Below are 25,434 nucleotides of genomic sequence, written 5' to 3'. Positions count from 1 at the left end.
GTGGAGGTGTTTTGGTGCTCAGCTGATCCGGGTTAAATGTTCCTGTACTGTGGCTGTACCGGACTTTTGTCAGTCAAATCAGATGTGGCTGTTTTCTACATGTGTGTGTGTGTGTGTGTGTGTGTGTGCGTGTGTGTGTGCTATAAATTTTCAATTGTCTGAACACAGTTCGTCACCATGTATGTATTTATTTTTAAAGAAATTGCAGGACTTTAGTTAACACTCATACATAATGTATTCTATGTTTTTTTTTCTAATAAACAGAAAAAAAACCCCAACAAGAACCAGTAAACAAGCCAAGTTAGCCGACCAAGCTAACGTATGCTAACTACGCTAACGAAAGATCATAAATGTGCAACTAATTGTTGTTGCTGACACTAGATATCAAACAGAAGCCAGAGACTGTTTCATATTAAGTTGCTGAGCTGCTCTCATCAGGAGGCAGAAGGTAACATATCTCAGAGCTCTCCTCCTCGGCACCGCTGCCTCCGTCTCACTCACACTCTGCAGCTAAATCTGGGGACTGAAACATCTCCAGAAGTGCGCTGCACACTGACTGACCCCGACTGCTTGACTTGATGGAATCTCAGTCAACTGAGGCGTCTCTGACGGGTGATCTGATATTCGACTCTCAGGGAGCAGCCCTATCCAACACTGACTAAATGATTCTGGTACTGACCCGGTCGAGGGCTCCATGATGCATCCTCCGAGCCGCCGTTCGTTCTGACAGGAGCAGCTGCGCTCTGCTGTGTCGTGACTCATCCCCAGGTTGTGACCGAGCTCATGAGCAACAGTGGAGGCCACGCCCAGCACACTGACCAGGTGGTCCTGAGAGAGACAGAGACAGGCTCAGTTTAGTAGGATCCCTGTTAGCTAACATCCTGACGTCAGCTAATGTTCCTGGGGTGTTCATTTAAACAGTTAACTACATTACGTGCTCTTTTAATGAACGGGTGTTCAGACAGACAGGTCGGCTTCAGCAGTAATTTTTCATACCTTAATACCTCCTTGAAATTTCACCGCAGTATGACCGTATTTGTGTCTTGGTTAGTCGTTCAGTTAGTTCAGTGTTCCAACAATCACCAACTCTGGTTCGGTCAAAATACGCCCCCACCACACAGAGTAACTGTGCTGTACACAGTCCTGTAACTTTATCCCCACCACCTGCAGCCACCACCTTACTCAGCTCAGCTGCCTGTTCCACCAGTAGAGACTGACCTCTGGTGGTGTATGATGTGCACTACATACCATGCATCCTTAACACAGCCTCTCCATATGAGCTTATTAGAATATGAGCGTCTGTATTAAAAAATTAAATCAACGGAATTTCTACAACGTCTACAAACTTCTACATTAAATTTTTTTTAATCAAAGAACCAGATATTTTCTGCCTCAGCTCTTTAATTCTGATGATTCAACAGGAGAATGAAAGAGACTGAAACTTAAACTCAAAACACCTCCTCACACTTCACAACTATGTAGTCGTGAGAAAGCTTCAATTCACGTGACACAGACGGGAGAAACAACATTTCATTCACCTGCATAATAACAATAAATTCAACTCTGTAATGGATTTAAACCCAGGACATCACACACACACACTCTGTGTCCGCTGTGTCTCAAATCATGATGTGTCCACTCACCACATTGACTCCACCCGACCGGTCTCTGGAGCACATGGACGACTGAGACGCCATCCCCACTGTGGTGCCGTCAAACGAGCCGCCCCTGTGAGATAAAAGTCAACCCGTGATAATCATGATGATCACAATCTGAAGTTTTTATTTTGTTAAATGTCCTCCTCCTACATGACGAGCTGTGCGTTGTCGTGGCGAAGGCGTGGCAGCAGCTCTCTGGTCCTCCAATCCAGGAAGTTGTTGAGGGTGTCGGTGGGACTCTTCTTCACCTGGATCTTGTCGCTGTCGCTCCAGATCTCCAGACCGGTCAGCGCCACCCGCACGTTCAGAGGACGGTAGAACTGAAACAGACAGGCAGACAGGGCCACTTCAGTTTTTCTCTACTGCACATTTAAACAGGTTTACAGTGACGGGGAGGTCAGAGGTCACAGCTCTCACCCAGTCCACCTGGTTGGCCACGTCCAGCATGCGGTAGATGATCGTCTTGTTGTTCTTCTGGTAGTTCAGAAACTGTGGAAAACAAAATTGTATTACACAGAGACTCATTTAGACGTGACTGTTGTCGGTTCTGCAGGTTCTGCCTTTAATTTTGTTGACTTTTAAATTAAAGGAAGTGACGCCATCTTATGTAATTATTAAACACACACACACACACACACACACACACACACACACACACACACACACACTGACCTCCTGGTGGTCGGCCACCAGCACCAGTTCGATGTATTTGGTCTCAGACAGGATGTCTCTCTTCCTCTGCAGACAAAACAGACAGAGAGGACACAAGTTAAAGACTGTCACAGTGACGTGTTGCCTCACACACATACTGCTGGTTCTAACCCAAGTGTTACTGTACACAGTTTTACCACTAATGGCAGAACTACAAACTGGGAGAATCTGCTGCTTCCTGAAACATTTTTCTCCACTATAAATTCATGTCTGTCCTGAATCATATAATGAAGCCTGACTGTTCGTGTTCTGTTAGGAACAATCAGGTTTTTTTCTAAATACTACAGTACCCATGAGCCTTAGCTGCTTCGATGTGATGGCTTCAGTTCTCTTTTGTATGGGGTCATTTTATAGCAAAGTGGTAAAATTAACCTAAACATATTGGACACTAAAACTGATATAAATGTCTTTAGTAGGTCCTTTTTAAGGAGGCGAAAATACGTTCTGCTGCTGCTCCCGTCCAGAACGCGGGGACTTGTTGTTGGTACAGATCAGGTGCCTCTGATCTGTACATTTCTGTAACCTGACATGGCGTCTACAGCAGTACATCCTTTGGCTCCTGTGCCCAGTACTCCTGTTTGCTTCTCTAAACTGGGAGTGTTGACCGCCATCTAACTAGGTTTACACAGTAAAATGCAGTGTCTTACTGAATCTCAACATGTTCTAATCTGGTGAAATAACAGTTTAATAATAATAAAAGTGTGTGTGTGTGTGTGTGTGTGTGTGTGTGTGTGTGAGTTCCTGTCTCACCCTGTGTGTGTGTGTGGGGCTGTGGATGGGGGGCACAGCGGTGTGCGAGACTCCACAGCCTCCAGCACTGTCGCCCTCCAGAGGGCTGGTGGAGAACAGTAAGTGAACTCCTTCCTCTTCATCTCCTCCTCCTCCTCCTCCTCCTCCACTCCCTCCACTCCCATCTCCTCCACTCTCCCCTCCTCCCCCCTCCTCCCCCCCCTGCTGGTGATGGTGGTGGTCGTCCTCCTGTGGCTGCAGCTCAAAGCTCAGGGTGGAGTTGAAGGCGATGATGCCGCTGCAGGAGGAAACAGGAAGTTTGATTTATTACCTGCCACTGATCGATGTGGCTGATTAAAGGGAATTATTTTGTTTATCTAAGTCTGTCATGAACTGGAAGTTAAGAACTTTAAATCTGTTGAGAGAAAAATTTTATCTGGAACTGTGGTTGTATGACTCCGCCCACCAGTCCAGTGTCTCTGACAGTCTCCATCCATGTCAGTGAAAACATGGATGCTTCACACACAGAAGATCTATACAATCAGCACAGTTTCAAGATTAGAGTCACCAATTCAGTATCTGACCAAATGTCTCCCCTTCTGTTCCTGAGATATGACGTTAAAACATGATGATGTCACAGTCTTCACAGCCAAAAACATGTTTTGTGAGGTCACAGTGACCTTTGACCACCAAGTTCTTATCAGTTCATTCTTGAGTCAAAGTGACTCAAAGTTTGTGCCAATTTGAGGCATTCTTGAGATATATTATGAAGGCATAAAAAAGTGAACTTCGTGACCATCTCACAATTTATAGATATATATTTTTTTCATTTCACGTTTCCATAAGAGTGTCTGAAATATTCATTTGATTTATTTAATACCTTATGAATGAAAAACTCAATGTGATATATAACTTTTATTTTCTTTACAATACATACTATTAATAATAAAACAGCTCTGCCTTCAGCGTGCAGGTTTTGCAGGTTTTTATTCTCCTGCAGCTGTTTGTTGAAACTTGTGACATCTGACTGAACTTTTTGTTTGTTCTCTAATTGCTTCTAAGATCTCAGTTTGCTCTCAATAACCTGATTAATAAAAAGATCTCTCTCGTTAATAATCGGCTGTTTGTTGATCAGGTAAACAGAGGTCTCTGTGTCTCAGACCTGAAACCCACAAACTGGACCAGGTTCTCTTCACGTGAGCTGCTAAACAGCTAATCCTCCTGCGGCCTGCACACTGTGTGCTGCTGCAGAGGTCAGAGGTCACTCACATGGATCTCGGATCAGTTGGATCTGCAGAGGAGCGCTGATGTCGTCACTCACGTTATATGCTGAGATCAGCCCAGAAACACAAAGACCTGAATCACTGTAAATCCTGGACTCTGCACAAAACGGATTGGAGTTTTTTTAGGTTTAAGAGATTTTACTTCTTATTTTCCTTCTCTGTTGTTTGAGGAAAAAAAGTTTTTCCTCTGAATAAGCAGGAAGTGTTAGAACGGAGCTGTCGGCCATCTGTTTCTGTTCAGCCTGAAAATATTCAGCTCTTTATTTAAATGCGCACAGGAGTTTCCTCCAGTAAACATCAATGAATACATTCAGCAGGTTTCCATCCTGTTAACAAATATCTGCAGCTCTCTGTTTGTCTCTTTTTTTTCAGACTAAATATAAAATATGACGAGATCTCCTCCTGTTGCTTTCAGTCCAGACTTCATGAGATCAGACACACTGGATTATGAAGCTGGATGTTGAAAGGTGTGTTGGATCTCTCAGGTAAAACCTTTTCACATCCCAAACAAGAATTACTTTTAAAGTTTTTCAAATTAGGGTGTTCTATAGATTCACAATTGAAGGACAGGAAAATAAGCTCACAGCTCAGAGAAACTGAAAAACAAATACCTTCTGCCAAAACCCTTAAAGGCAAAGTTTCATATATATCTGGACTATATTCACCATGTTTGTCAGAGTTCTTTTGAGTCTGTGAAGGAACGATGTCTGAGATGTATTTGAGTTTTCCTCATCAGCGGTGACACAGATGGAAGTCTGCACCTGGTTTATCGTCCACAGAACGAGGCTGCACGCCCACATTTTCACAACAAAATAGAACAGGCTGCAGTGAGAGTCTCTCTCCATGGGATATTTAAAAATAGCAGCTTTGTGCATTTAGTCCTTCTCAGGCAAGCTCAGGGGTTTAGTGTTGCTGTAGCCCACAGGAAGTGAGGATTAGAATATATGACCTTCACATAATCTGCTCCAAATTAATCTATATTTTTAAAGTCATTACTAAAAGTGTGTGTCATATAAAAACTAAAGTGATGGTCAAAGTTGTCACAGTGAAATTTAAGGTGTGCTGATGGATTCACGTCATCAACTCATGCATTGAGTAACATTACAAGTATTAGTACTCAGTGTGTGTATTGTGTGTATTAGTACTGTGTGTGTATCAGTACTGACCGGAGTCCGGAGCAGGTGCTCAGAGCCGCTCTGGACTGAGGGAATCCTCGGACGCTGCCGTGGTAATAACAGTGAGTCTGCACACACACACATACACACAAACATCTGTCACAGCTGAGAAACACAACAGAGACAGTCTGAGGACGGACGGCGGTGCGTTCACTGACTCACCACAGGGTCGGCTCTCACAGACACTCCGGTGCCGTTGGGCAGGTAGTAGAAGACGTTGGGCGGTTTGGGTAGCAGGTCGCTGCAGACAGACGACACGTCACATCTCTAACTCTTTATGTTGTGTTTAATGTCACACTGTAAATCACACTCACTGGTTCTTCTCCAGGTCCAACAGGAAGAGACGTCCTCCCATCTCCAGTCCACACTGCAGCCTGTCGGGGTGACCGTCCTGAAAACACACAGGAAGAACATTTCCTTTATTTACTGAGGTGATTCAACACTGAGTGGACAAAGGACAAGAGACGGAGGACTTCTGGAGGAACACTGGAGATGGACACAAGACACATACGGAGACTGGCAGCGCTGCCTTTGCAACTCTACTCGCTGAGTGCTACCTTTTTTTAAGTCATTATCGAGACCACCTTTTCAGGTGGAACCAGGCACAGTTCGACAAACCTGGCCTGGGTATGTTACACCATGTTCACACTAATCAAACAAATTGGAATGACAAGTGCACTCTGATCCGGGCCCAAGTATCCGATGTGGAAGCCTCCTGTAAGCTTCGCTATGAAGAAGCTCTTAAGCATGATGGTAGAGTAACAAGGGACTCCTTCCTGCTGCAAGAGATTCAGAAGCACCTTGAGCTTGTCTCCTTTTTGAACAAATTCAACATACTGGACAAGTTTGAGTCAGGCAGGCTTTAGGAAGCACCACTGCACAGAGTCTGCCCTCCTTAAGGCCCCAAATGATTTTTTCTTGTCTCCAAATTCAGAAAATAACACAGAACTAATTCTTACAGGCCTCTCGGATGCCTTCGACACAGTCGATCACTCCCTCCTCTTGGACTGCTTTAAGCATGTTGTTGACATTCAGGGATTGTCCCTACAGTGGTTTTCCTCCTACCTACAAAACCGACCTGCCTCTGTTTCCTCTTCCTCTGCACTCATCTCCTGTGGCGTACCACAAGGCTCCATGTTAGGCCCCCATTTTATTTTCTTTGTTTATGCTTCCCCTAGGGTCTATTTTTAGAAAATATAATATCTCCTACCACTTTTATGCTGACAAAACTCAGATATATCTCCTGCTCAAACCTCATGATCCATGCACTGTCAATGTCCTCTTAAACTGCATCAAGGATGTAAAGTCCTGGATGGCAAAAAAAACTTTCTTCAAATTTACTGGGAAAAACAGACGTTTTTTATCTTGGCTGACAACTGGGTCATTTTATTTATCCTGATTTTTTTTTTTTTTTTTTACACTTAAAGTGTGCTGAATACTGCATCAGCAGCTCCTGTCAGCAGTGTATAGATGGACGTACCGACATTTATCACTGGATCACTGTGATACTGAAGAAAACGTTAAAACATGACTCTCAGGCGAGTTCTGCAGCGTCTTCTTTCACCACAGTCTGGTTCAATGATCCGGGACGTGTCCGGTGGGAATTCGCCTGTTTCCACCATTTTTATTTTGTCACTTCCCCTTTCTGGTCCTTTAGGATGTGGGCGGGGATAAGTACATCCGTTATCCAATCAGTGTGTTTTCCTGCCTCTTAATGGAGCCGCTCTTTGAAGAGGAGACACTTCCTGTCCAACGCCTGCTCGCTTTCTCTTCTCAGCTCAGCAGGAAGTCAAGGTGTGTGTGTGTGTGTGTGTGTGTGTGTATGTGTTAGAGAGTGTTTCTCTCAAGTTTTGTTCATTTCCTTATTCCTTCCTTATTCGCTGCATCTCTTTAACACATAAACACTGATTGTGTTTCAGGAACATGAACACAATCATGTCTTAAATCAGGCACGTCCAAAGCACACCCCTCGGACCAACTTTAAACTGCCCTCGGCTTGTTGTTCAAACTATACCATACATGGCCCCATATGTTACTGGTTAATCAAACAAGCTCATACTTTTCATTGTTTTCTGCTCAGCTAACAACTGCAGGACTCTTATACAGTTTGAAAACGTGCACCAAGTAGGAGCTACGCGGGCAGAACACGTGTCTTCATAAACAGACGGTAAACCAGCAAACAAAGCTAACAGCAGATATTTCCTGTCAGGTATCAGACATGGTTGCAGCAGAGAAGTCACAGACCAAACAATGGAGAAACAAGTTAGCTACGGTTAGCTAGCAGCTAACTGCTACCATGGTGGACAACTTTACAGCTCTGTACATTTGGTCCGTCCAAAAAGTCACGACTCTGGATGTAGATTTCTCCATGTTGTTACCGGCTTCTTCTTCTCTTACACATTTAATGCTATTGGACTTCCGGGTCAAAGCCCGGGGCGGAAACTGTGGAGCATGCTCAGAGCGCCTCGGCCAGTTTGGGTCTGATTGACTGTATACATGCAGGAGTCACATGATCTGGGTGTGTTAGTCCCACTGTGACACATTCACTGCAGGACCATTTCACTCACACTGACATGTTTACAGGGGTTTTAAAAGTCTGACACAATAAATCCATTTCCTCTGATGTCATGGAAACAGACATGTGAAGATGAAACAGTTTGTCTCATTTGCGTGATTTTTAATTTTAATAACCCGTATGATGCGAGCAGCAGCAGAGCCCACATGTACTTTCACATTATCTAATCTGGCCCCCATTCAAAATGTTTGGACACCCCTGTCTTATTATTATCAGCTGGCAGCAGTTAATCAATCAGTGGAAGTCAAACGTCAGCTGAAAAAAGACTCTGGATCTGCAGAATACGCGAGTACAAAAAGCTCAGATGCTACGACCCTCTTGTCAAACCTCTCAGCTCTTCTCAGTCTTTAAATTAACAAAGAGCAACAGAAGACGTGTACAGCAGAAATACTCAACTGGCTTTTCCCGGGAGTGACTTTCTTAACATTACAGGGGGCCGAGGGCCAGTTAATAAACAAACACTGATAATACCTATCAGTATAAATAATAAATGAACTGCCTGTTTTCAACGTTTCAACGTTTGCTGTCCTCACTCATCTTCACCAAGAGGCAGAAATAGTCGCCTCTGAGTCAGGTGTACACAGGGGCATTTCTAGGATTTTAAGACGTGGGGCTGAGCCTAGACGTGTGTCGGAGGGTTCAGGGGATCCTCTCCTAGCAAGCTCTATTTTAATGTTTTTTACACACTCTGGCACCTTATTTTCTTTCACAGTACAAAAAATACCACTGTGAATCAGTTTATATTTATTGTGAATTAGAAAACAGCAGGCCACCTGGCAGCCTATCACGGGCCAGATTTGGCCCACGATAGGCTTTTTATTTTCAGCCGAGTGACGCTGGTTAGCATGATCAGTGGCAGCTGATCAGATCAGTTGTAGATCATCAACATTAATTCAGTAAAATGAAAAGTTCTCTGGTTAATGAGCCGCTGCTGTCTGTAATCACACAAAGACTGTCTGTGAGTGAAAGGATGCATCACTCTGTCACCACTGTGTGAACACCAGTTGACGGTTTTGTATTTTAAAAATCACTCAAACTAGATTTATGTCAGATCAGTCAAGATGTTAGAAACACTGACGGGTCCAAACTTTCCCAGAGAAGTTTTGAGCCACTGAAAAACATGATTTTCAGATCATTTTAATTTCCTCTAGATTTTATTTATTCATTTTGACTCGATTAGATTTATTGTCAGTGCAGGAACTGAGACAACAAACGCAGTTTAGCTTCTAACCAGAGGTGCAAAAAGCAGCAAAGTGCAGAATAAAGATTAGATTTAAACATATTTAATGGCTTAAATGTAATTTTTAAATGTAGTTTAAATGTTTCTGTGGCTCTTGATGTCTTTATTTTCCTTATATTTTATTCTATTTTGACAGAAACAGAAATATTCTGCATGTATTGAGTCAAACATGACGAGCATCAGCCTTTAAAACCAGACTCTGAACTCGACTGAGGACACGACCTCCGGCTCTGCAGGCTTCTGTGTTTGATATTTAATTGAGGAGATTTTGGGTGGAGTGTTCCTTTAAAATGAACAAAATTCCCCTCTGAGGCATGTTTGTTTTCTCCACCCTCTCTGTACTTTATGCTGTGGTGGGGTCAAGTCATTGTGCAGCAGGATGGAGGGCGAGGGTGGGGGGTGTTTGTTAGCTGAGTCATGTTGGGTGCAGCTGGGTGGGTGTGACTGTGATACTGTGGCTCAGCTCGCACAGGAAACTGATCCCGGAGCTGTCGGACCGACGAGTGTGTGTTCAGAACGAGATACTGTAAATACCCTAATAAACTTCACAGTGACACACACTCAAACAGCAGCAGCGAGGAGGCGTTCACTGACCTAAACTCTGTGTAGACAAAACAAGCGCTCAGTAAGCACATTACAGCTGAAACAATGATCCAATTAACAAAAACTATTTTAATAACCACTTAATTGTTTGAGTCACTTTGAAGAAAAAATGCTAAACATTCCCTGATTAAGCCTCTAAACCTGAGCAGTGTTATCCTAATTAAATGAATATCTTTGAGTTTCTGAGTGTTGGTCCGACAAACAAACATTTACAGATGAAACACTGAACTGAGGGAGACAATATGATGAATTAAACAAGGAAATAATCAAAAGATCGTTTAATAGTAAAAAATATACTTTGCTGTCCTGTTCAATAGACCAATTCCAGGAACTAAAATTACATCTGAGAAACAACACAGGTTACACTAATCAGTTCAATTATGGATTAAAAACTGATTTGAGATCAATTTTCTCGAACTGAAGTGACTGGTCGATTTACAGAAAAGTAATCAGCAAATATTTTGATAATCACGTGAACAAACATGGCAAATTGTGTGTATATACACTCACTGGACACTTTACTAGTTACATCTGTTGAACTGCTCATTAACACAAATATCTTATCAGCCAATCAGGTGTCAGCAGCTCATTTACATTTAGTCATGTAGACATGGTGAAGACGAGCTGCTGAAGTTCAAACGGAGCATCAGAATGATGAAGAAAGGTGATTGAAGTGACTTTGAACGTGGCATGGTTGTTGGTGCCAGACGGGCTGCTCTGAGTATTTACTGGGATTTTCAGCACAACCATCTCTAGGGTTTACAGAGGATGGTCCCAAAAAGAGAAAATATCCAGTGAGCCAAAATGCCTTGTTGATGCCAGCACTGGTTCCAACCAGGGTGTGCAGAAGACCATCTCTGAAGCAACAACACCTTGTCCAACCTTGAAGCAGATGGGCTACAGCAGCAGAAGACCACACCAGGTGCCACTCCTGTCAGACTCATGTGGATGCCACTGAACATACAACACCGACCCAAACACCATTTCAGACCCTCTCATACCCTCTCACGGCATTCCCTGATGTCAGTGGCCTCTCTAGCAGGACTGTTCATCATGCCACACCACAAAAACTGCTCAGGAATGGGCTAAGGTAGGACCGCCATCAGGGAAGGGGTCAAAGGTACAGATGACCCCAGCACAACGCCAAGGAGGGGTCCATGAAAAAGTCTCTGGTTGATCCTTTAATGGGATCAATTAAAACAATTTATTTACTACTTCTACTATTACTTGGGTATAATTGGAAAACTCAGAGTAGACAGGAATATACTCTTCACACTGTTTCAGTTCTGCACACAACTGACCCATATTTAATTATAGTAATATTTGTAAACTCATGATTTGTTCTGATGATGTGATACCTCACTGTAATTTCTTCAGGCAATGTTTGATTTCACTTTTCTCTAATCATTCATTGGAGGGCATTTTTTTGGGCCCAACCCCCCCCCCCCCCCCCAATTACTGTGAAAGACGGGGCCCGCTTTGGAAAATGTGCAGCTGGCCTGGTCTGAGGAACTCAGCAAAGAGCTCAAGGTGTTGACCTGGCCTCTAAATTCCCCAGATCCCAATCCTATCGAGCATCTGTGGAATGTACAGAGGTCCTGTGTCCGAGCCTCGACAGGTCAGAGCTGAGTCCGATCCACAGCAGGACCTCTCATTACTTTACTTCTCTTTTTTTCCTGCCTTTGTGTCCTTGTGTCTCCGTCTGTGCCTCCTCTCTCTTTGTGGGTCCATGAAGGCAGCACAGGCAGAACTCTTAATGAGCACATTTTTTTCCTCAGCAGCAGTTTGTGGAGTTTGAGTCGTGGAGTGGAGATTGATCAGTCGATTCAATCAGAGCTGGATGGGTAGATGAGAGGAGTAACTGCTTTCACACCTGCCCTGTTTGGTTCAGTTTAATCAAGCTCTAGTTGGTTTGCCCCCTCAGTGCAGTTCGTTTGTGCTGGTGTGAACACACCAAAACAACCGGACCGAGACCTTCTTGAAGAGGTGGTCTCAGTCCGGTTCCAAAGGAACTCTGGTGCGGTTGGTTTGTGGTGAGAAGGTGTTCCGACCTGGATGTGAAGCAACTGCAATCACATGACACATTGTTTGGGTTAAACATGAGCATGTTACAGTCCTGGAGGATTATTAATGTGCACCTCCTCCTGTACTGCCTTAATATGCACATTCAGCACATCCAATGCATCAAAACATTGTTTTCTAGTTGGAGCCGCGCCTCGTTTTCAAACTGTATGGTTTGACTAAAATGAACAATGACAGCAATATAGTCCACGATGAGTAGCGCTAAAATCAACCTGCGTAGTTGTCCCTCCATTGTGACATTAGAAAGTGTCACATTTATCTTGCAAGTGTACTCTTCTTCAACGTTTGCTTTACTTCCTGGATTTTTCCCACATGGAAATTCTGACCAATCAAGAGCAGCTTTCTCACACAAGACATTTGATCTGGTCCTCTTGTAAATGCTGCCGTGAGAACACGAACCAACTCTAGGCAATTATACAACTTTGGAACAACATGAGTCCAAAGGAGACCACTCTAGGGCTGACAGCAGCCTAAGTCTCACTTTCACTGCGCCTGACGTTCTGCTGCTCCGTCTGTACCCAGAGTCACTCTGTGCTACGAGAGCGTGGAGCAACTGAACGGTTATATATTCCAACAGTGCTCCTAATGAACAGTCCAGCTCCAGATGGCAGCAGATGTTTTAATCGTGGCGGGCCACCACAAATAAACAAATGTGTGGAAACCCTGGGTAAATTTCATTTTCATCAGCAATGTGAACAGCTTAGTAAAAACCAGAATATTTTGTGAATGTAAACATTGTCACTGAGAGCAACAAGTTCCTGTTCACACAGTCGACCAATGAAGCTGATTCTGATTCTGCTGATCAATGAACACTGACTTAACTGTTCGTTGCAGCTCCAGTCGGGTCGCTAACCTTCTGTTGTTCGTAAACGTCTTCCTCTGAATCATTTCTGGATTCTTACAGTTTGAGAACTCACATTAAAAGAAGAAGCACAACATTTCTCTCTGTAACTGTGTTATTTAACCCTCACTTTGACTCTGACCGACCAATCAGGAGTCAGTTATGTCAGTGGCTGTGATTTTATTTGAATGTTGTATTTTTTAAGACTGTAGGTTTCATTCATGTGAAGCTTCATGTTGTCATCACTCTAGCCCTTGCTGTGTTTTACAGCCGCTCTCGCCCACTCTCACCATCTGTTACCACCCTCACCCTCCTCTTCCTCCTCCTCCTCCTCCTCCTCCTCCTCGACACACTGCTTCCTCCTCTCCCCCAAACTCTCTTTCTCTCTGGTGAGGTCATGTCTCTCGCTCAGTCTCCAGATGATGTCAGAGCTGCAGAGATTCTGGGCGAGGCTCCGAGCCGTCGACCACAACACAAGAAGAAGAAGAAAGGAGGCGGAGGAGGAGGAGGAGGAGGAGGAGGAGGGAGGCTGGGAGTTAAGAGTTCATTTCTCCTGGTAACAGTAAACAAAGAGCAGCAACAGTTTGTAAAATGGCGTCTGAGTCTCAGACAAACTGACGTTACACCCTCAGATATCTTAATTTGTCCCACAGTCCAACATCAACACAGAAAACAGACGCAACGAGGAAATCTTTGTTCTAAAAATAACTTGTTGATTAATCGATTTAAGGTAAGATCACATAAGATAATCCTTCACTGATCCCCAGAGGGTAAATTCAGGTGTTGCAGCAGCACAAAGAAAAGTAAAAACTAAATAATTAGAAGCAGATAAAATAAAAATATGAATAAAAATAGAAAGTATACAAGAGCAGTAGAAGTGGAGATGAAACACTGATGACTGTGGTTTATTTGATTTTTACCTCACTGAAGTTAAACTTTCACCCAGATTTGCTTAAAAACTAGATGGTACAGCCCTTTTTCACCTGTATGTTGCAGCTGTTTTTCAACAACCTAGTCAGTGATGTCAGAGGGTTGGTTTGTCTCTGTTGTAACCTGGTACTGTAAGATATGTTTTGGGGTTAAACTTTTTCAAGGCGAGTGTTTTAGGTATTTTGAGTAGAGCAGGGCACAGATGTGCAGGGAGTCATTTTTAGGCAATAGTGCTCAACAGATGGGACACATGTTGCATCCACTGTGCAGATCAATGTTTGGGCCTTTTCCACCGTCACTTTTGGCCGAGTTGAGTCATGCCATGCTGTGCCGATTTGCGTTTCCACTATCAGTTAAGACACAACGTGCCATACCGAGCTGCAGCTGAAATGGACCTTCTAACAAAAAGACCAGGTGATTAAAACCGGGACAAACACTGAATAAAGCTGTTTCACTGTTAAAAAAATCTGCTAACTACAGCATAGTTTGCACCGTGCAGTCCGGTTCAGTTCAGGCCAGTTCAGTTCAGTTCAGTATGATTTTATTTGAATCAGTCTGAAGTAGGGCCGTAACGGTACATGTATTTGTGTCGAACCGTTCGGTACGCGACTTTCGGTTTGGCACGACCCTGTACCGAATTATTGGGCGCAGGACATTATTTTATTTTATTTTGTTTTATTTTAATTCCGTTTTTGCGAGCCGAACCATTTACAATATCTAGTTTCCCGACGGACATAATTGAGTGATGGACCGAGTCCAACCATAAATCTCCGCTTTCACTTTGTGCAGCGCATTCTCGCATTGTGACAACATGGCAAGTGAGCCTGACGAACCTGAAGACCCACCCGCAAACCTTAAGTCCTCCGTTTGGGAACACTTTGGTTTCAGGGTAAAATACGAAGATGGAAATAAACAAGTGGACAAGACAAAAGCAGTGTGCCGACACTGCAGAACAGCGGTCGGGTATGTACTTGGAAACACGTCTAACATGCTAATGCATCTAAAGCGACACCACCTGAGTTTGAACGTTAACCGGCACGACTAGAAAAAGCAATCTGGTGCAAACTACGATATCGTCGTCGTTTAAAAAGAAAGAGCGTTTCCCTGACCATCGTGCTAAAGAAATAACCAACGCCATTGGAGTTGAGTAAAATTGTTTAAGCTGTACTTTAGATATAAGCATGTTTTGTTTACGGCACTTTAACAAAGTGGGAAAGCTAAGTAAGTTCCTAGTAAAACTGAATCTGAGCAGGCTTTAAAGCTGACCAGCTGCACTATACTTTTTATTTTAATTGAGTAAAACTGTTAAAGCAGAAATGTATATTTATATTTTTTGTTCAAAAAAATGTGTTAAAAAAACAGCAGGATTTTATTTTTCACTTTAATATTTCTATTTTCATTCAAACAATGTGAAAAAGCAGGATTTTATATATATTTGTTTCATTCAAAAATTGTGTAAAAAGAGTTAACTGCTGTGGTGGTATGTTTTAATAAGGTTACCAATAAGTAAAAGATATTTAATAGTTGCCTATTTTTTTCATTACTGTACCGGAAAAAAACAAACAAACTGTGACTTGTGTACCGAGGTACGTACCGAACCAAGATTTTTGTGTACCGTTACACCCCTAGTCTGAAGGGTTACTGTTGGCTTCAAGGGTGCTGGACTGAGAGAGTTTGGTGGAGACCGGGCTTAAAGTGGCTGACGCAAAAACCTGAATGTCCCTATTTGGAGCCAGTGTTTGGTTTTTGGGTGATTTCACACTAAAGAAAACAGACTTATTATACCATAGTCCATTTCTGCCAATAACCCAATAAATGACGTCATTAGATCAGTTAGAAAGTATTAAATCATTCAGACGTCCTCAGAGCAGAGGGTTCATCCGTTCCTGTGACAGTGAGGAGAGTTTAATTTAGCGGACTGCTCCTTTAGTTTAACACACTACATCACACATTCTCCTTCTTTCTCCCTGTTTCCTCCCAGCTGGGTGGAGTCAGGGTGGGTGAGGGTGGGGGGAATTTAACAGGAAATGATCTAAGAGCTGCTGTCAGCTGCACAGGAAGTGTCCATCCTCCAACACTCCCCCCTTCCTCAGATTTCAGTGTTCCTGCAGGAAACTCCTGGTGAAAACTGTCAACGCTCGGACTTCCTTCCTCTTTCTTATTTCAGTGAAACACACTGACTGTAGCCGTGAAGGAAACTGTCTGTTCATGAATGAAGGAGAAAATTAAGACATAACTTCCTGTCCGTCCTCAAGACGATGATCTGTTCTTCATTTCCTCATAATAAAAATACTGTCTGTTTCTGTGCTGAACAGTGAAGACTGAATAACTCTTCTTTTTAACAGCGTTAAGAGATTTTCACAGTGTCATAATCATCTCAGAAAACATTATGGTATTACAAGTTATAATTATCATCAGTCAGAACGACCCTTAAGGATAAAAACTGAAGGATTATTTTTGGTTGAACAAACATTTTATTACTAAAATTGAAACTTGGAAACATTTTTATGTGTAAAAAGTTTCCCTTCTGAAAAGAACTAAAATAAAGGTGATGTTCTTTGTTCAGTTGTATTTTTTTTCATTATTGTAGATAAGCAAATGTACACAGTGTGATGATAACCGTCAATTTTCATATCATGGTAAACCTTAAAATCAGTATACCATTGCAGTCCTAATTTTAACAAAGATCTCTGCAGCATTTTCATTGTTTCAAACCCACAGAGTCGTGTCCAGGGTCAAGGAGGACTGAAGGTCGTTGCTGCTTTCAAACCAAAGTTATAGTTTGCAGAAGAAAGAGAAGGTAGACATATAGAGTTCATATATATTAATATCAAGTCTGATCTAATGTCGTCACACAGATGTCTCAGTGTATACGAGGTCTGATCAGTTCTGCAGTGTTCAGACTGCACAATATCAGCGCGACCCGACACTTGCAAGGCATCAGGAATGAAAACGGCGTCAGGTGCAACAGTTGTGGACGACAACTGATGCTTCGTCTGAGACGCCTCACAATATTCTGACAAACAAACTTATCAGTCATCTGTTTTTGTCTTCTCTCTCGGGCTGCACAAATCAAACAATAATCTCAATCACAATTTTGGCTTCCCACAATAAAACAACATGACTGATGCAATTTCAACGTTTACAATGCTCCGTTCAGAGAAACTCTGCATCGTATCAAATCAAGCGCTTCTTAAACCAACACCCATGACAGCTGACACATGTGCAACAAACTGATCCAGGACCTGCTCACTGTGCTGCCGCAGCATCAACAACTACAACTCCCATGAGGCTTTGACACAGACGTTCTGTCACACCCTGAAATGCCTCCATCAGGTAACCATGGTAACACGTGGGTGGGTGTGTGGGAACTTCATGTGCTTTTGTTTTCTCAAATGAGGAAGGGAAGTATGTGAGTGCACACTCCACCCATTCAAAACATCCAGAGAGCAGTCTGATGGAAACCAGACTGAGCTCAGGACCACAGAAACACACCAGTAACAGACCAGTACAACACCAGCAATACACCAGTAACACACCAGTACAATACCAGCAATACACCAGTAGACGTCCAGTGTGATCCCAGTATGACATCATCACTGGTCTGAAGTCCTGACCTTTGACCTGTTAGAGATACGAGGTTTCATGTCTCTGACCTGTAGAGCTTCAGTGAGGCTCCGCCTTCGTCCGTCCACCAGGACAAAGGGACGAGTTTTCTGCAGCAGGGGGCGCCGCCATCTGTCCACACCTGAGGACACAGACAGACTGGGTAAACTGGGAACACAGACTGGGTAAACTGGTAACACAGACTGGGTAAACTGGGTAGGAAAATTTGTTGGGTGGTATTCAGCTTTTATTTTTTGAATTCAGGTATTCGTGTTTTGTTTTGTTTTTTTAAGAAATGACAAAGAAATTCTAAATAAATATAAAGTCTTGTTGTTTCCAATCACACTGATTTATTTGTGTCCTTAACAACACTGATCACCATGTTTTGATTTTTAATCATTTTTGTCTTTAAAATGGTTAAAACATTATTTCATCACAGCGCAGTGATTCACTCCAACCGTCCTCTCTCAGTGTATCACCTGCACACACACACACACACACACACACACACACACACACACACGCGCGCACACACACACACACACACACACACAGTGACGGGGCTAACTGTTAGCATCACACATCTAACACTACCTAATAGTTAACTGATTTAACGAGAGTCGAAATTATAACTCTATAATCAACTTATCTGACACAGTGCCCGTCGTGACAGAGTCCAGATAAATATGATGTCATCTGAATCCAACTTTAATTTTATTAAAGAGAAGTTTGAGGTCACACAGAAACTCGAGGAAAACACACAGTCAACAAACTGATCCAGGACAGTCCCTGACACATCACTTCTCATTATGACTTGGTGTGTTGGACGTCACTGACCACTCACAGACAGCAGCACTGGTATATTTTTATCTCTAAAGCAGGACTGGTCAAACTCCCAGCCGACCTCTGAACCCTGCTGTGTGTCAGCTCTGGTAGTTTCCAGCTATGGCTGCTTTCTAACGAACATCTGGTTTTAACAGATGTGAGGAAAACTGTATTTTCCTACTCTGCACCATGGTCATGAAACAATCCTCAAAAAGATCTAAATTATAAACACATCATAAAGAATATGGTGACAGAGACATGTGCTTGTTTTTCTTGAGAGGACACTAATAGTTGTTGTTTTACTGTGGATTTTTGTTTTATATGTTGTATTAGTTGCATTTTAATGTGTTCTGATTGGCTGCTGCCTCGACCAGGTCTCTGTTGTAAAAGAGCTCTTCAGTCTCAATGGGACTTCCTGTTTAAATAAAGATTAAATAAATAAATAGATTAAAGGGACTACAGATGAAAAAGCCCTTTGGTTAATTCTGGCATTTTTTAACTGTGTGTATTTATTAATGTGCACCGTCTCTTCTTAAATAAACTATAAACTAATAAAACTGAGTTGGGTTTTGTTTGTCAGTTTCAAGACTCCAAAGTAAAGCTGCAGTGATTCATCAATAGACAGAAAATCATCTGTCAGCTATTTTGATCAGCGAATAGTCTCGGCCTGGAGCCAGGTCCTGCCCTCGTTATGTTTTCTAATAATAATGATAATGCATTTTATTTATAGGACGCTCTCAGAGCACTCAAGGACACCTGAGAAGACGCAGTTAAAAAAAGCAGCAGTGTTTCCATAGATCATAAAATAAAACAATTCAGTAATATACAATAAAAGTTAATAAAATGACTAGACAAAAATCATGATTATAAATATTAGGTATAAAATCATCTGCTATCGTTTCATCATTATTGCTTCCTGTTAGCCTGTTTATACCCTGGGCCATCACAAGTTGATAACGTGCACCCACAGCTTGGGGTTGTTTCGTTTCAGGGGACCCAAAACCCCTTTTTAAGGTGCAGACACACCAAACCGACATCAAAGAACTAGCGGTGACGAAAGCCAACTGTTGCATCGTCTACGTCGCCTCACGTCGCCCTGTGTCAGTTGCATTTGAACACACTACACGGACTACATCCGACAGCCAAGTAGCACGTACGTTCTGCGCCTGCGTGAGAGAGAGCAGAGTGAGAGAGTGGTACATCCTGTCAGCCGAGGGGTTTCCTATCTGTGCAGCCGAGCACCGCAGCACCTCCACGGACTATTACATCCAGACGGTCCCGGTGTTTCCTCCGCAGGCTCCACTTCACTCAGCTGCCCGATAAACCCGCTGCTTCTTCCCACTTTAACCTGAATAACAAACCACTAGCCGCTCCCAGCTAGCTCCGGTTTCGGGCAGCTGAGTGAAGTGGAGCCTGAGGAGGAAGCACCGGTTAGCCCCGGTTTCACTACAGGCAGATTCACTCGCTACAGGGGCGAGGAAATAAAACCTGAACAGCCAATCAGAGTGATCTCTCTCACCGACAAGCTCCGCTGCCGATTCAACATGCTCAATCGGGGGGCGTCAGTGGCTTAGTGGTAGAGCAGTCTCCCCATGTACAAGGCTGTTGCCGCAGCCTGTGGCCCTTTGCTGCATGTCTCTCCCTCTCTCGCTTGTCTGTCCTATACATTAAAGGCTAAAAAGCCCCAAAAAATATCTTAAAAAAAAAAAAAAAACAAAACACGCTCAATCGGCCGAAAAGCCGTCGACGCCGAAGTGCCGATGGTGTGGGACATACCACAAAAACTAGGCCGACAGACACTCACCGACGGCCCGACTTTGACCAATGGCCAACCGTCGGCTTGGTGTGTCAGGGCCTTAAGAGACATGTTTCTGGCGAAATTATGTAAATGCAAATATTAGGGTACGATCACCGGATAAACAGTCATACAAGTATGAACTTTGGTAAAGAGTATCCTGACACAGAAGAAAGTAGCAAAATAAGATTCTGGAGCTCGCTGCCATTTTATTTTAAATTATCACACATCCCCCCAAAAAAACAAACAAAAAAAATGACTCTCTGCTTCTCACCAAAAATGACTATTTTTCATCACTATGTGTTTAATATCTCTGCTTCACTTGTACGCAGAAAACTTTCCAAGTTGATAAACTTCAGTTTGAGCCCAAGTCGACTTTTTTACCTTTTTTATCTCTTACCTAAATATGTCACGACATCTGAAATCAGAGAAAACTGGGCCAACTGCTGGCAACTTTTAAGGTGGAACGTTAACTTGTAATGTTACTCAATGCATGAGGTGATGACGTGAATCCATCAGCACACCTTAAATTTCACTGTGACAACTTTGACCATCACTTTAGTTTTTATATGACACACACTTTTAGTAATGACTTTAAAAATATAGATTAATTTGGAGCGGATTATGTGAAGGTCATATATTCTACATATTCTAGTGCTATATCGAAGGCAACTGGACTTGTTTGAATTTCTTGATGACGTTTTAACGTCCAGTTGTTTACGATATAACAACTGAATTAAAATGTGAGATGTTTTTCTTTCGTACATATTAATAAACTGAATAACTTTGAATATCTGGACGTGTTCAGGTGAAACAAACTATTTGAAGACATCACTTTGAGCTCTGAGTTATTTAACAGGGAATGTTTCACTATTTTCTGATTTTCTTGTATTGATGAATTAATCAATTGATCAATAAGATAACAGGCTGATTAATCTATCATAGAAATATTGGTTATTTGCAGCCCTAGTTTCAGTACAGACAGTTACAGTCACAGCAGTCAGCTGAGTGAGAGGCTGCTAGTGTCAGATTAGGTTACCCTGACAACAGGCAAGCATTCAATCAGGTCAAAGGTCACAGACACAGACAGACTTCATCCGTCACATCAAACAGATTAACTTAATGTTTTAATGAATTACAGCTTCTTAATAATTCCCCTCCTCACACAGTAGTGTCTGTAGTTAGCGTCAGCCGGTTCACGGTAACCGTTAACGTGTGTACCTGTCACAGCAGCTGTCAGACTGTCGGTACCGTCCGTCTGTCCGTCCAGAGGCAGAACCTCTCCGTCCTGCGGTGCGTTCAGGGACCGGGCAGCAGTGAAGGCAGCACGGCCGCTGAGCAGCAGCAGCAGGATCGTTGCGGCAGCTCCGTTCATCTTCTCTGCGTCACCGGCAACAGGTTGCTGCTCTCTGATGTGTGTGTGAGTGAGTGTGTGTGTATGTGTGAAGCAACCTGGTCCCGTTCCCGTTACCTCACCGTGTCCAAGCACCGGGAGAGGCTCCAGAGAAACTCCATGGTGCTTCTTTGATCCGGTAACATCCACAGAAACAAAGCGGGGTCAGAGCCGCCGCTACACCGGACCACCCGCGGGGAAAGTGACCGTTAATTCGGGGTGAATGTAGCGGGCAGGGAGCCCGGTTCTCTGGTTCGGACCGTTATCTGCGTAGCTCTCTTAAAAACAGTTTCTGGCCCCAGAAACTAACGCTCACACCGGCCTGAGAGGCTCCGTTAATGTCGGCTGTGTTTAACCGGACACCGGACAGTTTGGTTCATCCGTCCCGAGAGCGCTGTACGCGACTAATTAACGGAGGACACCGGACCGCCCGTGTTTATACCGTGGGCTAACGGAGACGTCATTTAACTGCGTTAAGCTAACCGGAGCTAGCAAGATTTAGAACGGAAGTAGTCTGACAGCCTTCAAAATAAAAACGACTGACAACAATTTACCTTGTATTTATATTTGACTATTAATTCCAAATCACTTTGATAATAAAACTAATAATAATAATCAATTGAATAATTTAACTATTAATTAATTATAATATGATATAAAGACGTCATCAAAACCTGCTTACTTTCCAATCAAAATCAAAAATTAAATCTACCGTGATTTTTGTAGATAAGAGGCTCAATATCTTTTTAAGTTAAAGCACAACAGCAAAATAAAACTGTAATAAAAAACATTTTCTTTACATTCCAAAGTATCACCCACAATACACCTCTGCTCATCAGCCTCCATTACAGTCAGGTAAGACTTTAAATTTAACTTAAATTTAAAATATGTATACATTCAATGAGTCTTTCCATAAATCAAATTAGTGAAGTGAATTTTATTATACAGCCCAAAATCACAAACCTCAAATTTCCCTCTTTTATTTTTATCTATACGGTGTACTCTTAATCTTTACACTCACAATAATAACTATTTATAAGTAAACCAAAATCCTAATTAGCTGGTTGTTGATAAATAAATCCTATTAAACACGTTTATTTTGACTGTTTAAATTTATGGCATTTAAGAATATAGTCTAATGGAGGCATGACTGTGAGGTCACAGGAGATAAAATCATGTGTATTGGTTGTAGTATAATGTAATAATGTACTTATATATTAATTTCCCTCCAGCTGTGAGCAGCGTGTTGCAGTCTGTGACAACAAAGTCCAAAAACTATGTGATTTTAGTCTGGACGCACTTCTACAGTGTGAACAGACCGTAAGTATCATATATATTAACTGCATGTTGAAGTTTAAACCATGTACAGACTGTGTGATACGTAATGTAACACACTCCACAGACTGTTTGTCTTCAGCTGCATCCTGAAATTCATCTCACAAACTTTATTTTATTTTGGAAATAAAATAACTGGATGCAGCTTCAGCACATCTGAGTGACTTCTCACACACACACACACACACACACACACACACACACACACAGGGTATTTCCTCAGCAGAGTTAACCTCTTCCTGTCTGCAGTGATTACTGTTCAGATTCACTGACGTCATACTGAACTATTTTAATCACTGCTTTTACTTTGTTGTTTTATCACTTTGTGTTTCATGTGTTTTCATTTTTTTATTGCATATAAACACAATATTAAGCACAAGTTAAACCCTTCTTCTCCACATCTCAGAGGCTTTTTTTATTCTTTATATTTATGAGATGAGATTGAGATTGTAGTAATCATTATAGCACAATACATATTTAATATTTCTGAATCTAACACGAGTTTATACAGTGTGATGTAGCACATATTTTTATATGTTCACACACTCAACACAGTGAAGATATATATTTTATTTCTGATATCTTAAGTACTAGTGTTAAACATTGTAGCATAATGCATATTTGTATTTTACTTTTTAATTTTAATTTATTATTTATTTCATTTTATTTTATTTTATTACTTAACATGCTTGTATTTCAAACTCTTATTCTTACTTCTGTAGTTCTCTCTTCGTCACATCAGAGTGACTGTAACGAATCACAAATTCCGGATTTCTGATTACTTTTAACACAACACATATTTGTCCTACAAAATTCATTTTCCAGTGAAAAACACATCATCAAATCATTTTAGTTTGGCATTTATATTTTATTTGAAATGATCAAATTTAAATTTTCTTCTAAAATAATTTTCTTCAGTATTTTTAGAGCAGCCTCCTGCTTTATTTTTTCTTTTTGCGAGATTTAGATGATGATTTTATTTATTTATTTATTATTTATTTTAATTCAGTTCAGACATTTTCAAGTATTCTCTGCAAAACAAAAAAGGGTTTAGGACGCTCAGAAGTGTCTTCATAAGTCTGGAGGATTTAACATTTTATTTTCTCTAAATATTATAAATCAACTCAACCAACTTCTACTTTACTTTTACTTCAGATACTTTCAGTACATTCGGTCGGTCCGACTCTTGAGCTGCAGTAACTGACGTGTGTGTGCTGATGTCTCGTCCTCTCAGTGATCCATCAGTGAATATAAATGAAGTTTGTAACAAAGTGTTTTTACTGTGACTGCAGGTCAACGGCTGAGTGATGAGTTCAGGAGGACGACAGGTCTGTGAGGTCACAGAGGTCACAGAGACCCTGGTGACATCATCACTCAGAGGAGTGCTGACTGATCCAGCATCAGTTTGTAGAAGAGATTAAAACTGTGGATGAAGCGAGCGCTGCACGTGCTGCTGAGGATCAGCTGGTTACATAACTCTTCTGTTCATATCTAATCTGACCATGTGATCCCACACACACACACACACACACCCACACACACACACACTGAGTGTTAAGTTGAGTTCCTGCTGGACAGTTTTCAAAGAAAGTTTAGTTGTCTTGTTTCTTCTCATTAAATCTTTGTGCTGTGTTCAAACTGTAAATTCTCTCTCTGTGTGTTCCTGTTTTAAAACTCACACACACAGTGAATGTTTGTAAATCAATACATCATGCTTTGTTACCTTGAATTCCTTGCATTCCTGCATGGACAACAGTGAACATATTGATTTATTGATTGATTGGGGACCTCATTTAACAACAGTCCTTTTCAAACATTAGTATTTAAAACTGAACTGAAACTGATCTGAGCTCTCCTCAAAGCCAGACTCAACTCTGAGGTTTTTAGTGAAAATCAATCTGAACTATCAAAAGAGCCATTTTTGTCAAAACGTAATCCAGAAAAATCTGCCTGGAGCAGCAAAACATATTTGAGCCTCATGCTAACACTGTGTATTTAGTCTAAATTAGCGTACTGACATAAACATAGGTCTAAATGAACATTTAATAATGTTTCACCACCAGGCTCGTCTGCAGTGGTCTGTGATGATCAGTTGGTACTTTAACTTTGCAGCGTTGGCGGTAAAAACAAACAAATGTGTCTACTCATTATTAATTCTGTATTTTCCTCCGAGATTTTAACTTTTATGGATTTGGAATGCATTTTTAGCCGAGACAGGGAGTTTAGAGGAACAGGCACCAGGCTGTGGACGTATGACGCACGGTTTAGTTGACGAAATGTTACAACTAAGTGCACATTTTTACAGGCAGAGAATGTAAGAATTTATTTAGGCCTACAACAGTGATAAATAAGAATGAAAATGTTAAAAAATAAAAATAAATAAGTAAACAGCTGTTATTCAGTTTAACGTGATTTTTGTCTTTTTTATCAAAGTCACAGGTAGCCACTGGGGAGGAGCTAAACACCTGCAGGTTGCCAACACCTGTCAAGGTCTGTTAAAATAATGGACGCAGCCACTGTGACATCACACACAGGTTTGTGGACTCCTGTTTTGAAGTCTCAAGTTCGGCATTTTGGGCGTCAACGTTTTGGTTTTTTGGTGCTACTCACACATTTAATTATTAAGGCTTAAAGTTACGCATAATCACAGTGA

General features: G+C 41.9%; 2 protein-coding genes across 6 annotated transcripts in view; both read right to left on the bottom strand.

Annotated features, from left to right (window-relative positions):
* Positions 1–21,924, bottom strand: part of adam15 (ADAM metallopeptidase domain 15) — a 37,718-nt gene extending 15,794 nt beyond the window's left edge. For 4 of the 5 annotated variants that reach the window (XM_033640805.2, XM_033640806.2, XM_033640807.2 and 1 more), the window contains exons 1-11: positions 21,275–21,923; positions 17,484–17,575; positions 5,871–5,947; positions 5,719–5,797; positions 5,548–5,624; positions 3,120–3,396; positions 2,331–2,396; positions 2,076–2,147; positions 1,809–1,978; positions 1,644–1,728; positions 680–828 (exon numbers count right to left, since the gene is read on the bottom strand). In XM_033640805.2, coding sequence (XP_033496696.2) covers positions 680–828; positions 1,644–1,728; positions 1,809–1,978; positions 2,076–2,147; positions 2,331–2,396; positions 3,120–3,396; positions 5,548–5,624; positions 5,719–5,797; positions 5,871–5,947; positions 17,484–17,575; positions 21,275–21,428 — 1,298 coding nt within the window. In that variant the 5' untranslated portion in view covers positions 21,429–21,923. Of the gene's footprint in view, positions 1–679; positions 829–1,643; positions 1,729–1,808; positions 1,979–2,075; positions 2,148–2,330; positions 2,397–3,119; positions 3,397–5,547; positions 5,625–5,718; positions 5,798–5,870; positions 5,948–17,483; positions 17,576–21,274 lie in introns of all 5 variants that reach the window. The other variant, XM_078171270.1, reaches the window with a different exon arrangement.
* A 1,523-nt stretch (positions 21,925–23,447) lies between these two features.
* Positions 23,448–25,434, bottom strand: part of dcst1 (DC-STAMP domain containing 1) — an 11,561-nt gene continuing 9,574 nt past the window's right edge. The window contains exon 13 of the mRNA XM_078171272.1: positions 23,448–25,434. This exon is cut by the window's right edge and continues 1,648 nt beyond it. The gene's annotated coding sequence lies outside the window, so the exon portion shown is untranslated.

Source organism: Epinephelus lanceolatus, chromosome 10 (assembly GCF_041903045.1).
Source record: "Epinephelus lanceolatus isolate andai-2023 chromosome 10, ASM4190304v1, whole genome shotgun sequence".
NCBI classification, from domain to species: domain Eukaryota; kingdom Metazoa; phylum Chordata; class Actinopteri; order Perciformes; family Serranidae; genus Epinephelus; species Epinephelus lanceolatus.
The sequence above is the reverse complement of the archived record's forward strand: the minus strand, read 5'-3'. Positions and strand labels throughout refer to the sequence as shown.